The sequence below is a fragment of the Pezoporus occidentalis genome, unplaced genomic scaffold (assembly GCF_034315485.1).
Source record: "Pezoporus occidentalis ecotype Australia unplaced genomic scaffold, CSIRO_AGI_Poc_V1 ctg196, whole genome shotgun sequence".
Taxonomy (NCBI): domain Eukaryota; kingdom Metazoa; phylum Chordata; class Aves; order Psittaciformes; family Psittacidae; genus Pezoporus; species Pezoporus occidentalis.
The window spans coordinates 1,300,279-1,317,001 of record NW_026913811.1 but is presented as its reverse complement, the minus strand read 5'-3'; the positions used below and the strand labels follow the sequence as shown (position 1 = coordinate 1,317,001).

Here is a 16,723-nt window from a genome sequence, read left to right as displayed (position 1 = left end):
AAGCAAAGGCCAGTTAGTCAGGCACTAGGAGTAATGGGTACTGTGTCATCTTCTTTTTCTTAAAAAGAAGACTCCACATATTGTTTTGGTACTCTTCACCTGAAAAAAAAAAAAAAAAAAGAAAATCAACATTTAAATGAATAATATTTAAAAAAATAGACAGCTCATTAGTAGTAAATTCATAACAATAAAAAATTTAAATCACCACTAAAATTTGCAGATTCTAGTCAGAAAATTAAGACATTTCCAAGCATTTCCCAAAACTAAGATCAAATGGTAGTGTTGAAAACTAATAAAGTTTTGTTTCCCATACATGAGTTATCAGTTCAGTACTCTGACCATCACAGCTTTGTTAGGGAAGTTAATGAACAAATCAAAACCTTTTGTTATTTCAGCAACTACTACCAACAAAGCCATGCTTCACATCTGGCGAGTAACCTCCTAACACCAGGGAGCTCTCACCCATGAACATACAAACACAGAAAAGTCAAAATTCTTTAATCAATATTTAATTAAATTTAGTGAAGCATAGAATGGAATGTGCTATATGATTAAGAGTTCTTGACAGTAATGAATTGTTCATTATAACTTCACTATGTGTTTCAGTGATATGGTTTGCTTCTGAAGTCCAATGACTCCCGGTTAACAAAATTTACATACAGATGTTTGTTGACAGGTTTTAAAGTGAATTCATTCATACTTAATAAATATTTTATACTGGAAAAGTGTCTAATCAGAGAGAGCACAACTTATTAGTGAGAAAGTGTTTTAGATACCATACGTATCAGTGCTGCACTTTTCAGCTATATTCAAAATGACATACAACACAGGAGTTGTCTTCAATCAAACCTAGAAACCAGTGTTCTGCATCAAGTTAAAAAAAAAACAAAACAAACAACTCATCACCTGCTACTAAAAACTTCAGAACTTCTGCAAGATGCAAACTATCCTACTGCACATGTGAGAAGCATAGAAACAAGAACTGCAAGTTAATAGGTTTATACTTGCATGTGGAGTCTACAGACCGTTGAGGGAAACACAGCTTAGTAACATCTCACTGCTCAGAAAGCATCCAGTTATATTTGTTTTCAAACAAAAAGATTGAAGATGTGTGTGTGTCTAATCATGGTAAAAGTCTAGACAGAACAAGCAGGAATCTCAAGCTACTATTATAATAAAAAGGATTAAACCGCTGCAGAAATTTCAAACATACACTGCTCAACAGTGCTTATTTACAAGATTGGTTTGTGAAACAAACACAATTTTAATGGTCAGTGACTTTTAAAAAACAATCTGTTTTTACAGGTCTTTAATTCTATAACTCTGGTATTCTTACGAACATACTGCATACAGGCACACAAGATCTTTTCTATCAAGACTAACTTTATACTGGATTTTCCTGTTCAACTGTATCAAGGAGCACTGCTCACTTCATGACTTTGACAGCCTCAACAAATTAAAATTGATGTATTTGATTAAATCATAGCTTTAATTCTGATTTTAATCTAAAACATAGCTAACGTGACTAAAAATTTCCTAAGGGAGAAACATGGTGATGCAGATCTGTTACCTAGAAAAATTTTAAAATCATTTTGAGGACTCAGCAAACAAATAATAGGACAATTGGAATCTTCCATGCTGTAGAATTTAGCTAAGAATTATTAGATGTTCTTCAGCATCTAATATTTGCCATGTTTTTGCAGGTTATGGAAAGAAGTCATAGGATTATAAACCAGCTAATTTAACATGTTTTACAGAGACTTTGTTATCAAGAACATTAGTAACTAGAAGATCTCCAAATCATGAGCATTATCAATTTCAATAATATCTTCAGGGTCCATCTTTGCTTCGTGATGCCCCTCCTGTAGATCATCCAGGGAAGCCAGAGCTTCAGTCGTATCACTAGCGAAAGTCTCACGAGATGCATCATCATATTCTTGCAGGTTGAGCCCTCTTATGGCTTTTTTCATCTTCTTTCCTAGAACTTGTATTCTCCTCTTCTTAGCAGCTTTTTTGTTTTCATACTCCTTTTGGTTCTCCAGGTAGAATATTTCCTTGAAAGAAAACAAAACAAATTTGGGCATATTCAGCTTACTAGTGTTTCCTGAAGAAAAACAGTTAAAATAATAAATTACAAATATTGTTCAGTAATATTTAACTAACATTATTGATAACAGAAGCATGAGGATAGACTGCACTTAAGGAAAATGCCCCAAAGATGATAAAAGGACTGGGAAGCCTCAGAGAACAGGGTTTGTTAAGCACAGAGAAAAGGCAGCTCAGGGAAGATCTTATCATCAAGTTCCGGTATTTAAAGAGTGGCTACAAAGAAGATGGAGATTCCTTTTTTACAAGGAAAAAGGAAGGGTACAAAAAAAAAAAAAAAAGAAATTCCAACTGGACACAAGAGGGAAATTCTTGACTATCAGCCACTGGAATCACCTCCCCAGGGAAGTGGTTGATTCTCTAATATTAGACACTTTTCAGATTCAGCTGGACAGGGTGCTGGGACATCTTGTCTAGATTGTGCTTTTGCTAAGAAAGGTTAGACTAGATCATCACTGAGGTCCCTTCCAACCTGGTGTTCTATGATAAATTATTTTATTACATAAATTCTCAGCAATCCCATAGTATATGTAAATAAGCATCATTAAGTTTTCACTTCAAGTGTGCTGGTGATACAAAACTGGGAGGAACGGGTGGTAGACCAGAGAATCACACTGCCACATGGAGGGACCTATTGAGGAAATGTGACCAAATATTTTATCACAACTTGAAAAAAATTTCCTCCAGAACTGATATTTGAGTTCATATCTCATTATCTGTACTGTCAAGCAGTTGTGAACCTCATTAACATCTTCTCTACTGCATTTTACGACTGCTACAAGTTTCCTCTATATTTGAAGGAATGTAGCAGAACTAAATGCTGCTACATACCCCTCTTTCTCCGGTTATTTTCTTCTCCCTAAAAGCTGCAAGCCAAGTGCAAAGGACACGCAAATCTGTGATGCTGGTATACATGACAACCTCCATGATGACAGGATTACACATTTTTACCACAGTTTTGTACAACAAATGAAGTCTCATACCATCAGTGAAGTTCGTTTAGTGAAAACTGCTGCCTCATTAAACACTGGCCAGAATCACCAAATGAAGAATGAGACACAAAAGTACAAGGGCATGGAAGACGTGTGGGAGAGCATTTTTTTTTTTTTTTTTTTACAATCAAACTTGCAACTTTTTGTGACCACTTTAAGCTATGAAAGATTGTTGTTTTTTTTTTTTAAATTTTCTTTTAAAACCTAAAATGACAGTTTACTTTGATTTGTTTCTCAATTCCCAGTACAAAAGGTTAGGATAGTATGCAGAGTGAGGTGTAGTAGCAAAATAAGTATTTCTTTTACCAAAAGCTTCAATGAAGCTAGAAAAAAAAAAAATAAAAAAAATCAACCAACCAAACCTTCAAAAAGACCCCAAAACCAAGTCAAGTTGTTTAAACTAAATGAAAAAAATACCATCTAAGTCTACTTCATACCTTAAAAAGAAAGGCAATAATATTTACAAGCTGACAAAGCTGATTTGGTGAGATGATGCCAGTGAGCAATTCAGACTAAGATCAGACCAGTATCTAACTTTATTGGAAATACTGCCTGGCACTACAGCTGGAGCTATATAGGAAAAAAGTATTCTGTTAAGAGAACTGTGTTCAATTCATGCACCATGACAGAGAGCTCCAAAAGCCAGAAATACATCTGTAGATATCATTGCTGTAAGGTATACACAAACTAAAAAAAAAAAATCCAATGTTCATCTCTTCAGATTCTACACTCTCGACATCCTCAACAGGTTTTTGTGACTGGTAACATGTAAGAGGCGTTCTCACTACCTAGCATGAACGGTAATTCATCTTCCCAGCCCCCCTACACTCCCCATAAATTCTGAATATGAAAAGCTGGTTTCTTTGCAATATAGAGTTAGTTGCGGTAGAAGCTGAAAGAGATTAAATCAACATTTCTCGTAGGAAAAAAAGTAAATCCTTTGGACCATCATTTGCACTCCTGACAATTTTACCTTGATTTGATCTTCTTTTATACTAGGTGTGTTCTTCAGCAGGTTTAAATAAACGCCCCCTGGTGTTCTTCTCCGAGTGCCATTCTTCATAGGGAAAGAACAAATACATAATAGCAAGCTAAATATGTAAGTGTTGATATAAATACAGCATCTAAGATGATTCTCTGTATTGAGACGGAGTAACAAAAAATGTTCTGCTGGGTGAGGTTTTACATAAAACCAACCCTGGCTATGTTTTATTTCTGACTGAACTAGTCATAAAAAGGTCAAAAAACAGGTTAGTACATTTGGGTAGGTAAATTACAAGGTTGCAAAAAAATTTGCTCTAGAATATAATACCAAACTGTTCAGGTACATACCAAAACTGATTTTGGCAGTAAAGAAATAAAATGCGAATAGTATGCTAACAACTATCACAAAGATCTACAATAACGTATACGCTAGGCTGAATATTCACAACATTCATGACATACAAGACCAGTAAAACATCAAAAAATTAATTTAATAAAATTACATAGATCACTTTTTTTTTTATTGTACTCTGCAATTCTACAACTTATCTGCATATCTCCAGGATTTTGCATTTCTGCCTAGGTAGGAATGCAACGCATACTTTGTAGTTTCTCCCCACATTAGTTCCATGCTTTAACAGTTTTTACTGTAACAGCAGCAGTGCAATATGCCATACCACAATGAAGCATGAATGGACTCAGCTCTGAAACCTTTGTAAATTACAAGCACTAATTACTATACTACTACCCAACTGCCCTTTGCAGTCTACGAAGCTGAACTGCTACTCCAGTGCTCTGATACTGTACTAAACATGTTACTTTCTGCTAAATAACAAAGTAAAACAAAATCCAAAAGTTCTAAAAACAGAGAAGGTAATTTTTAATGTCCCTGAAACAGGATGATAAAAGTATATGGCATCTGCTACCAGCAGAAATTCCCTACAAAGAAAAAACAGTATGATCTGCCTTTCAAATAGTGTGCTCTGATCTGCAGCCAAAGAAACCTATGCCACCAGGGGTGGTGTCCTTTCATCTCCTTGGTTAGCACTTGTCAGTAAGTACTTTAATCTTTCAAGACAATAGACTGCTTCTAAGACAACCTGGTAGCTGTAAAGTTGTTGTCTTCTTGGGGTGTTTTTTTTTGTGTGTGTGTGGTTTTTTTAATCATCCCCTTTCCTCTTCTCTGCTTCTAGTGCTGGAACTTAAAAGACAAATTATAAACAAATGCCTGAAAGTGCTCACTAGTTCCCTTTTTTTTTCTTCTGAACTTTTGCAGTGAGGCTCATTATTAAATAATAAAAACACCCCAACATAGCGAGAAATTCCAAGAAGAGTATTCATGATTTTTAATAGAACTCAGTACTCAGTTTTGCTCTACTGATACACAAGCCAAAGGTTCTCTAATAAAGCTGACATTCCCTTTTGAAAGCTACTCTTAGAACACGACATTAGAAATGCTCACTGCTGAGTACGGCGAACTCTGATGGCACACTAACTAACCCAGTAGATACACGTTTGGCAGCACCGACCTATCTGACTTACTGAAGAAATGTGCCAGAAACTTCACATGGATCCTAACGTCACAGTTTTTTATTCAAGCTTCAGAACCTATCCCACTTAGCTCTCTGCTGAAAGATTCCAAAGGGAGGCAGGGTAACAAATACAATGTTGTAACTGCGAATTAGTTACTAATCTCAGTACAAAACATTGGATAATTCCCAGGTTCATTCATGTTATTGTTCACTCAAATCCTGCTGGACAATTACCTTAATATTTGTTAAGTGAGTTTCATGGCAAGGGACGGCCATGAAACTGTGTGAGAACCTGGCCAATGAGAAAGCTGTGCAATGGCCCTACATAAAGATTCTGCAAGTTGTGTGTGTTGTGTGTCTCCTCACCCACAAACCCAGAACACCTCATGTTTCTTACCACTATGAATAGTCCACCATTTTGTTCCACTTCAGCTGTTTCCATAAGCAGTTCAATAGCTTTCCTCTTCCCAATTATTTTCACTACCCGGGCAATTAAATCTTTCTTTGGCTCACAAAGGCTGGGAGGAGGGGGGGGGGGGGGGGGGGGGAAAAAAAAAGAAAAAAAGGTATATTTAATTTCTTGAGTAAAACAGACCACGGAAGTTCCATAATGAGTAATTAATTCTGTGAAACATGAACCTCTGCTAAAATTAAAGATCTGTATATTTAAATGTGTTTCAATGACTTCTTGAATCAGACTTCAAAGTACCAAGTTTCTGAGGGATAGTTTTTTTTCTAAAGCATGCATTTTAAATTTTATTTCAGTGAAAATGTCTTGAGTTACTGTTTTCCTGCCACAGACATGTGAAAGATTAAACCAAGTAAGAAACTGCTATACAAATCTCTGAAATTAAAGTACTAAATTCTGTTGTGCATTTAACAGTTAAAATTGCAGCAACTTCACAGTTAAACCAACAATTATTCAGACACAACAGTAAGTGTAAAAGTTCCCCTTTATCATGTGCCATTCAGACAATAGTAAAAAAAAAATGTAGTAAAAATCAGCCTGTTGATTAATCCAAGATAACATATAAAATGCAAACAAGAAAAAAAAATACTGCAGTATTACCAAGTTAAATTGTATTCTCTTGTTAGTAAAAATGACTTCATACAGAAAATTTTGTTGTCAGTCTGCATGAAGGAAAAAAGCTTACAAAGTATGTACACTCCTACTGGAAAACACTGTAAGCCCACAAATCAATACCACTTGCCCAGAGCAAGAGTTCAAATGCTAATTCTCATTTTTTAATGACAAAGCTTCTCACTAAGCACTTCAGTCCTAAGCAACACAGCTCAGTGGTTTTACATTCTGGGGACCAACAGACCACCATCATTACCAAAATTTCTTGAAGACAACGGGCAAGCCTCATCTCTTCAAATGATGACATTACTATGCTATAAAGTTGCATGTGCTACAATAACTGCATATAGAAGGTGTCTGAACATAGTGAGGAACTATTTAGATCACCCAGGCTACCTTCAGCTGCTTCAACTGTATGACTGAAATTAAATGTTAAACCCCACTTTTTAGTGACAATTGCCCCAGTCATGAAAAGGATTGCCCAACCTTTTCATATAACTGAGTTCTAAATTGTGGCTTACTGGAAGAGATGAAAATATTTCTCAAAGATGCAGAGAATTCGAGATAACCAGGACTCCTTAGAAAGCTGTTTAAATAGACCTTGTGTTAGCAGCACTGGCAGTTTAAACGATCAAATCCCCACCTAGTGTTCGTTCTGGCCCTGCATAATCCTCCGGTATGGGCGCTTTAACCAGCAGCTGTTCACTGCAACAGGAACTGAGTGAGGTAGACAACAAATGGCATAACATGGCCAGAAAAACTCGTTGATTTTAGTTCACTGTCTGGGCCAGCACAAAAAAAAGGTATGAATCCAGGCACAGATAGCACACCACAGATGAAAGAATACTGCTGTTACATGTATAACCACAATCCTACTGATGGAGTCCATCACTGCTATTGCTACAAAATTGTGGAAGACAGGCTTCTGCCTTACTCTGATGAAGCTCAATAGAGCAAAGAGAAGTTTATTACAAAAGACATGCTCAAAGTTTTCAGATTCATAAATAAGACACTGAGAACTGACAACAACAATTGTCTAATTGCTGTATGTCAGCACCTGGTCATACTAAGTAGCACATGTAAAAACAACAGTGACCAATAAACCCATGCTTTATTTAAAAGTCAAGCTATCAGTAAATCCTTAAACTCTTGTTCCCTGTTTAACATAATGTTCTTCTGTGGCAGTTTAAGTCAATCTAGAGTAAGCGTGACTGCAAAGCGTCTCCCTCCCTTGGGAAATTATGCAGCAAACTGGCTCAGGAGACAAATCTGTCTGCAAACTAGCACTTTAAAAGATAAAAAAGAAAAAAAGAAGGCAACAGGCTTCTGGACAGGTAAATTAAACTGTGACTCAGCTCATGTACAATAACTAAATAGCAGGACTGTGAAAAGAACTGGATGGGGGTAGTGTGCATACAGCCAGAACTTCTTAACCCCTACACTGGCTTTCATAAATGAACACAGAACTGCAGCTCAGTTTCACAACATAGAAAGAAACAAGTTGATTTCAGTGCTACTGTCTAACCTTGGTACAGCCCTTCATTACAACGGCAGCAAACGTTTTCTTCAGACAAGCATGTTCCACATTAAGAATATGTATTTCAGAAGCTGTGCTCTCCTAAACACTACATAGCAAGTAAGCTATAATTTCAAAAGTTTTATAACTTAGCCAGATTTTTACGGTGACCACAGAAGGTGTCCAACTCCAAATACACATTTTCACTCACAAAGTATTTCCTAAAAATAGCCCCATTACTAAATCTGTACTGTGAGAAACAGATATTTTTCCTTGCCATTGTTCTCAAATAACAGAATATTTTGGCAGACCTTAAAGAGGAAAAAAAAAAAAAAAAAGAATAAATTAGACAGTATTACTGGATGCTTCTACAAGAAGCTAGCCATAATGCTGCATTTTAATCCTAGGATTTTGGAAAGACACTCACACTGCTTGTAATGTTCAATGCCATCTTACATATTTAAAAGCAAGAAAGTTTTTCTTCTTCCCTCTTCTTTTACATCAATAGTTTACCAATACTTACAGAAGTGAAGATATGCTGCTACTAAACTCACCGATAAGCGATTTCATCTGCCACTTTTTCTTCTGAATCTTCTTCTGTTATCTCATATCTTCCTTTATATTTCATTTCTTGTCTTTCACCTAGTCTGTCTTTCAGAGGTCGCTTCCGTCTAACAGAGCCTTGTCCATTTTCTTCTTCTGCTGGCAATGTTTTCTTATCATCGTGCATGTATTCATCCAGTTCTTTATCCAAAGTCTCTGCCTCCTTTTGCTGAGCTTCCTTCATCAGCTTTTTAGCTAGTAAATAATTGTAAGTCTCAGACTGCCTGCTTCTGTCAATACTACCATCCATGCCTAGAATTCCAAGTTCATTAGCCACTGCATCCTGATTCTGCTCCTGGAGCACCATACCCCAGATGTTGTTGACCTTCTTGCCACCTACAGCAGTTTGGTTTTGGTGGCTGTGGCTAAACTGAAAAGGCTCAGATTTAGCAGGAGGGAAGTTGAAACATTTTTGTCGCTTTCGTTTCCACAGACAGCTGTCATCATCAGATTCAGAAAAGCTTTCATCACTTGAATCTACACTTTTGGTTGTTCGGTAAGGAACACTTAGTGCACATGATGAAATGCTGTTCTGGAATGGTCTGCCCAAATCATTGCCATCAAGTGAATTCTGAAATGAAAAAGTAAATGTCCATTAACTTAATAACTCTTGTAAATCAAAACAGCTGTCAAATCACAACAAAGATTTGATTAGCTCATTGATCTCACAGGAGTCACTTAACGTCATCTTTGCTGAATGAAATTAAAATTATTATGAGACTGGAAAAACTACTAAAATTCCCAAATTGGACAAAGACACAATATGCACAGCACTTTCAAAAACGTAAAAACCAAACCACCACAGCAATTTAGCATGGTGCTTTGGTTTGTTTTTTTTTTTTTTATCTGCAAAGAAATTTTTTTCAGTTTCAAAGAGGTCAAAATTAGAGATCTGCTATGAAAGACTGATCTGAAATCAGACTCCACTGTCGTAAAGATCGGTATGAGAAACTGAGATGGGATTCCACCTATCTTTTGTCTCAGAGACAAAAGAGATAGGTGGGAGGAGTTAAGATTCCAATATCCATTGCCCGAGGGATGAGTGGGAAAGAGCTAAGACTCTTGCATCCATTACCTCGAGGACTGGTGTGTGATGTTGCTACCCATTATTCCAACAATTGCTGCAGACCCCTGCAGCTGAAGAGCTGACTGCAAGATGAGGGAAAATGGTCCACCAGGAACATGCAAGACAAGACATGAAGAACAGAGGTACTCCCCCCAACTCATTAGAAAAGGGGGAGAAAAAGTAATCTGTCCACCAATGGCTACTGTGGACCCTGAGGGGCACCCTCCATAAGACATCACCATGAGGGCAACTCCACGAGACACACTCCACTGCCTACCTTCAAATGGATGACTCGAGAAGGTTGCCTTCACAAGGCCACCCACCTCCGATGACTACTGCGGACTCTTGGGGGACACCGCTCTGATATCAGCTACGATTCCTGAAGGGCTCCCACCACCAATGATGACAGATCCCTGGGACACCACTGGATCCACTCTCTCTCACTGCACCCCGAATCCTTGCTTCATTTTCATCATTTTTCCAATCTGTCCTATCACTATCCCCTTTAGTAATAACTCTCTTTTTGTAATACACCAACTGATCAATAAAGGTACTTGACCTCATTTGTGTCTTAATTTCACTCTTGGGATCACAGGCTGAAACAGGGTCCGACACTGGGGTTTTCTCCAGTTGGACCTGGACACCTGCAACAACAGTCTTCCCAGAGACTCAAAGAAGAAGAAAAAATGACCAAAAGAAACCAAAAACAAACCCACAAAACTTGGATGTTGCTCAGACTTTGAGAAGCTAACAGTGCATTGTGAGTCTGGGTCAACCAGGACCGCACATCATCAGCTGGGGACACTAGTACATTACAAACTGGGGTTTGCTTCCTTTAAGCCAACAAAGCACAGACTCACTATGGCTTCTAAACTGATTAGGACAAACCCCCTAAAGTTTCAACATACTTCACAAAAAAAAAGACTCCCATTGCTATAAAAATACTCACAAAATGTTATTTCCCCATACACCTGAGAAATAAACATTACAGCCAAGCCTGCTCAAATCTGCATAACCTGCAAAAGCACCACAGGTAACATAACCCAAAATTCTTATTCCCAATTGCTGGAAACTTTCAGCCATGCTGGCTGTGCTAATCTGTGGTAAGAATTTTCATTACTCATAATTCCATTTTTTTCCCCAGTCGGTTTCCTATCCTAAAGTTAGGTGCTAACCCCCAATGTCCGGGGTTCAGCTCTAACAGTTATTTTTCTCTTTCTTAGTAGGTGGTGCAGAGCTGCGTTTTCAACTTTAGCATGAGGACAGTGGTGATAACACACTGATGGTTTTAGCTGTTGCTAAGTAATGGTTACTCCAATCAAAGGCTTTTCAGTCTCATGCTCTGCCAGTCAGGAGCAGCACAAGAAACCAGAAGGAAGCACAGTCAGGACACCTGAGCCAGACTAGCCAAAGGGGTACTCCATACAGCACATCATGCCCAGCATATAAACCTGGGGGAGTCACCTGGAAAGCCCAGATCGCTGCTCTGGTCGGATTGGTTATTGGTCGGTGTGTCGTAAGCAATCATACTGTACATCACTTGTGGTCATTGTTTTCTTTTCCCTTCTCCCTTAAACCACAACATATGATTTTTAGAAATGGGCTCTCTCCCTTTAATCTCAGGTGAAATTAAAAAAAAATAAAGCACCAAAAATCAACTTTATTTAACCTTACTGCTTTCACCACCATTATAGCACCATTTCTTCATCCTCCTATTAGCAAACAAAAACCACAGGTCTTCAACTAATTTTATCACGTTATGAACTACAAACCTTTAATTTAAAATGTATTCTGTAAGAAGACAGGCTGAGGAAGTTGGGGCTGTTCAGCCTGGAGAAGAGAAGGCTGCGTGGAGACCTCCTAGCAGCCTTCCAGTATCTGAAGGGGGCCTATAGGGATGCTGGGGAGGGACTCTTCATCAGGGACTGTAGCAACAGAACAAGGGGTAATGGGTTCAAACTGAAACAGGGGAAGTTCAGGTTAGATATAAGGGAGAAGTTCTTTACTGTGAGGGTGGTGAGGCACTGGAACAGGCTGCCCAAAGAACTGATAATTGCCCCATCCCTGGCAGTATTCAAGGCCAGGTTGGACAAAGCCTTGGGCACCATGGTCTAGTATGAGGTATGCTTGTGCCAAGAGGGGTGGAACTAGGTGATCTTGAGGTCTATTCCAACCCTAACCATTCTATGATTCTACACAAAACACAAAAAAAATCCCATATTTAGAATAACTTATTTTGTGCTACACCTCCCAGAACTATATTGCTAATAAATCAAAATAACTACAGAAAATAAACATCCTTACATACGGAGCATCGTATACTGTTTTATCTTATTTTGAAGTCTCTTCCTGCCCGGACACCACCATGAATTCCTCATGAACTCCATAACCCACTCTAACCTGAAAACACTGAGACACTCGGCAACAAATAACATTTCAGCTATTCACAGGTGCAGGAGTCGTGAAGCCCAGGGAAAGCAGCGGCCGGCACTCGGCATGCTTGCTACTACGGGTTATTCTGTTGCTCTTGCAGGGGCCGGCGGTATCGGTGAGCGCTCTCCTCGGCTCACCAAACTCAGAGCCCAGCCGCAACAACAACTCCACCACCCCGCCTCGCATCGTGCGAGCTTCCCAAGAGGGGGCACCGGGGACACACGCCCGTTCCTGAGCCCAGAGCGATCTCTGAGTCCTGAGGAAGGGCCCCTGATGCCCAGCCGCAGGGCCGGAAACCCTTCCGCAGGCGCTCAGCACCGCCAAGCTCGGCTGGGCATCAGGGGCGCCGGTCGGGCCTCTCGCTGCGTTCTCCCGGTCGGGCCTTCCTACTGGAACCCAGGCCACGCCGCCTGCCACCTGGCCCTCCTCACCTGCTGCCGGTGCCCGGGGGAGCCGACGCCAGGCATATCGGAGTCCGAGTCAGAGAGCTCGCCGTCCTCCACATCGTCTTCCATGCTCCGCACCTCCAGCGCCATCTCAACACCGCCGGAACGCCAAAGCGCGGCGACGAGCCGGGAAAAACGGTGCGGGCGCAACCGTGGCACCTCCCTCCCACCAATAGGGAAGGGGGCGATGGTGACGAAGGCCGTGGTGCGTGTCGGGAGCGCCGACGACCGGGTGGGAGGGCGGGAAGGGGGAGAAGGGAAGGGAGATTCGTGGGGGATATGTGACGGGAGAAGGGGGAGCGGCTGGAGTGCGCCGCCATGTTGTGAGCGGCAGGCGGGTGCTGTGGTTGGGGTAGCGCTCCGTGCCGGTGTTCTGCCGCCTTGTGTCGCCGTTGCAGTAGAGGAAATGCGCGGTGCTGCACAAGGAAAGACGGCTTCGCCGCCTGCCCAGGGCGGCTGGGAGGGCTCTCGGTACCGGGTGCCGTGTGCGGTTCGTCCGCACCGAGGGAAACGGAAACAACAACAGGAAGCAGTTGTTGTATTATCGAGTTAGTAAGATGGTCCGTTTTGATCTCGACAGCAGAACCTTGGGGCATTTCTTCACAAATCGTGGAAGAAAAGCATATCTACTTGCAGTGTCACTCAAAACCCCCTAGAAGCTGGGAGAAACGTCTTGTTCCCTGCTAGTGAAGAGGAAATAAATGACCTCCCTGGTTCCCTTTACAATGTAAATTACTATGTAGTATAATGCTTTTGTTTATGTGTGATTCAAGCCTTCATTTGTGCACTGGAAAACAAAATGTCACTCCCCGAGGCTGTATCTGGATCTTTAAGACAGGACACTGCATATTAGGTGATGTTCGATTAAGGGATTGGTATTCTGAAATTGAGCTATTTTTATTTACCACGGGCTGACAAATTTCTGTTCAGAACTTGTGTGACCAACTAAAGAGGTCTGGTCATGGACTTTAAACTCTCTCCCGACCTTGTGTGTAATGACACATAAATGAGATGGTATTTGGTGACCAAAGAATAAAACAGTAGAGATGTGAGTGTGAAAGTGATGAATGAATATAGACAGCATTGGTCAGATGGACCAAATGTCCAGTATTCCCAGGTGATATAAACAGATATAGATAGACAATTTCATGTGAGGGTAGGCCTGCATCTCTAGAAATTTAAATACAGTGCACATTTTACATCTCTGCTCATGGAGATGAAGAGTTATGCTCACTTATCTCAGAAAAATCCATTTGATTGTCATGTCTCCACAAATTTTCATGGATACTGCTTCTTGATAAAGACAAGAAATCATGCTACTATCTTTTGTCTAAGAACAGGTGTTTTACCCAGTTGATGTGCTACATAAATGGAAAGACTTAAGAGATTGCTGCTAGGCATCCTTTAATCTGAACTTGAGAAAATGAGCGGTTACTTCAGTGATAGACTGTGATGGTCAGTGGTCAACAAATAAGGGAAAAGAAAAGCAGTGTTTTGGCAGTGTGTATGTTCGTCCTGCAGGTAATGTCAGCAGAGATGATGGAGCAGACCAGTTACTAAAGTGCTCAAAGTGTTATTTCCTGTAAATAAAAATCTGAATTGAATTCCAGCCACAGACAATTAAAGACATTTTTATTTTTAGCTTTCTTCTTGAGCACACAGCACCTGGATGGAGCTTTGCAGTCTTCAGAGCTCCAGTTCTGGCCCCAGAGACTCTGTCTTTCTTCGGGATCTCAGACAACCCCATCACTGAGCCTTCTGGCATTTTGAGTGGTATTTGTTGTTTGTTGTTCTGTAGGACTGTGTGGTATACCATTTTTCTGTAACACTAGAAAATTTTCTGATCAAGTGCAGGCTGATCATTTTGCCTAATTCAAGGATAAAATTATTAGAATGTGGTTGGGACCAGTTAGGTCAGGAAGACCAAAACCCCCTTAAACCCATTTCTGAGCCACCTCTGTTGTCAAGCTGTATCACATCCAGGTGCATGTCTTCTTCCCCTGCATGGCACTCTGCAGGTATTGTTCACATTCAGTGATCCAGATGATGGGGCAGAGTGTACCCTTGGACAGCTTGCAGTTAGCACACAACTGGGAGGAGAAGTTCATGTGCCAGAGGGTCATGCTGCCAACCAGAGGCACCTTGACCAGCTGGAGAAAGGGGCTGAGCAATTGGAGCTGGCTAAGTGCCCTCAGGGTGAAGGCAGCTGACTGCATCCTGGGCTGCAGTGGACAAAGCATGGCAGTAGGTGAAGGGTGGTGGTCCTTCCATCTGCTGTTTCTGCTCTGGGCTCCCAAGGGCAAGCCAGACATGGCCACAGTGGAGAGAGCCTCCCAGGGCCAGTGCCTTGCCAGGACCCACCCTCTCTGCATTGTGGTCAGCAGCTTGGTCAGTTGGAGCCAACAGCCACCAGTGCTGGCAGGACAGAGCTGTACTGCCCCAGAGCAGTGCTGGGGGAGGCCACGCAGCACTGCTACAGCACTGGCACTGGCACCAGCACCTTGCTGCCATTCTCCCTGTGCCCAGCTGGGCTGCAACCTTGATGCAGGGTTAGAGTTCTCCTGTCCCAGCAGGATGGGCCAGGAAAGCTGCTGCTGTGGCTCCAGGTGGGCTCCCCTCACATGCAGCTCAGGAACACAAGCCACAGTTGGGCCCCACAGCAGTGGCTTTGCTCATGCCACCGCTCTGGGCCCTGCAGGGAGGCTGTCACTGACATGAGCCAGTGCTGAGCACAAATGTGTAGCTGACCCAGGGCAGCAAGAGAGGCGTGAGGTGCTTTCTTCTCCAGGAGGAGCTGGTCATTGCTAACATGCAGTAAGACCCACCCTCAGGGCCCAGCTGCCTGTGCCCCAGCCCTGGCCTTGGGATGAGGGCAGGGACCCATGGCATCAGCCCCAGGACCTGGGACTTGGGTGCTGGATACACCAATGCCTATCCCAATGGCAGCTGGGGGACAGGGCTCTGCCTGTGGAGACCCCAGGGAGACCCCCTCCAGCTCACCTTCTGCCTCTTCTCTCTGCAGCCATGGCAGCATCGTGCACCCACAGCTCTGCCAGGCCCTAGACCATCTGTGGATGCTCAGTGGTGGGAAGGAGGCAGTGGAGCAGAAGAGGAGCAGGAGGAAGGCAGTAATGAAAACAGGTCATACCTCATCCTCATGTGGCCCACCGCCTCCTGTGTTGCCACTTCTGGGTGAGCTGTGGTGCCACGTGCCATGGCAGGGCAGAAGTTGTTTCCAAACATGCCCATGCCATCCTGGGAATGGCCTCTGCCCTCCGTGCTGAGCCTGGGCAGGGAGCTGGCAGCACAGCCCATCGCAGGGAGGGCAAGGGATGTGTCCAAGCCTGGCATCTCCTGTTCACTTCTTGGCCCCCAGATGGGAAGGACAAAAACAGCTGCTTGGCAGGGCTTGGGCAGCACCTCTGTCCTGCCCCACAGACACCCACCTCTGCCCAGGGGCTTGGGCACTGGGTCTGACCCTGGTTCTCCTCTCTGCAGCTCCTGGCTGCTGCAGGAGCTGGGGGAGCACACTGCTGGGTGAGCTGAGGGATGCTGCAGGTACAGGCACATGGGGAGCACAGCTCCACAGCTGGGAAAAGGTGTCCCCACTGCTGTGGGCAGGTCTCAGGCAGAGCTGCCTGGCAAGAGACAAGAGGCAGCCTGGGGCTCCCCCAGCTCTCTTCCTGTCCCTTCCTGGTGCACAGGACAGCAGAAGGAGCAGAGAGAGCCTCAGTCACTCAGTTTCCATCCATCAAACTCCTGGAGAAGGAGTTTGAGAAGGCGCAAAGCTGCTGCCATGCTGTGAATGTCTCTCTGGTCTGGGCTCTGTCCGGCTGGGGAGGACCAAAGGGGCCTCTAAGGAAGATGGGAAAGACTTTTTAGTAGGGCCTTTTGTGATAGAATGAGGGGTGAAGGTCTTAACCTAAAAGCGGGGAGATTCAGGCTGGATGTGAAGAAAAATTAT

The 16,723-nt window shown here is 42.3% G+C and overlaps 1 protein-coding gene across 1 annotated transcript; it reads right to left on the bottom strand.

Annotated features, from left to right (window-relative positions):
- Positions 1–493: 493 nt before the first annotated feature.
- On the bottom strand, positions 494–12,939 carry PHAX (phosphorylated adaptor for RNA export). The gene is made up of 5 exons (XM_062617434.1): positions 12,745–12,939; positions 8,766–9,385; positions 6,012–6,132; positions 4,072–4,155; positions 494–2,054 (listed from the first exon to the last, which is right to left on the bottom strand). Exons 1-5 carry the CDS (start codon positions 12,847–12,849, stop codon positions 1,785–1,787), a joined length of 1,200 nt encoding a protein of 399 aa, XP_062473418.1. The 5' UTR covers positions 12,850–12,939; the 3' UTR covers positions 494–1,784.
- Between the last annotated feature and the right edge of the window lie 3,784 nt (positions 12,940–16,723).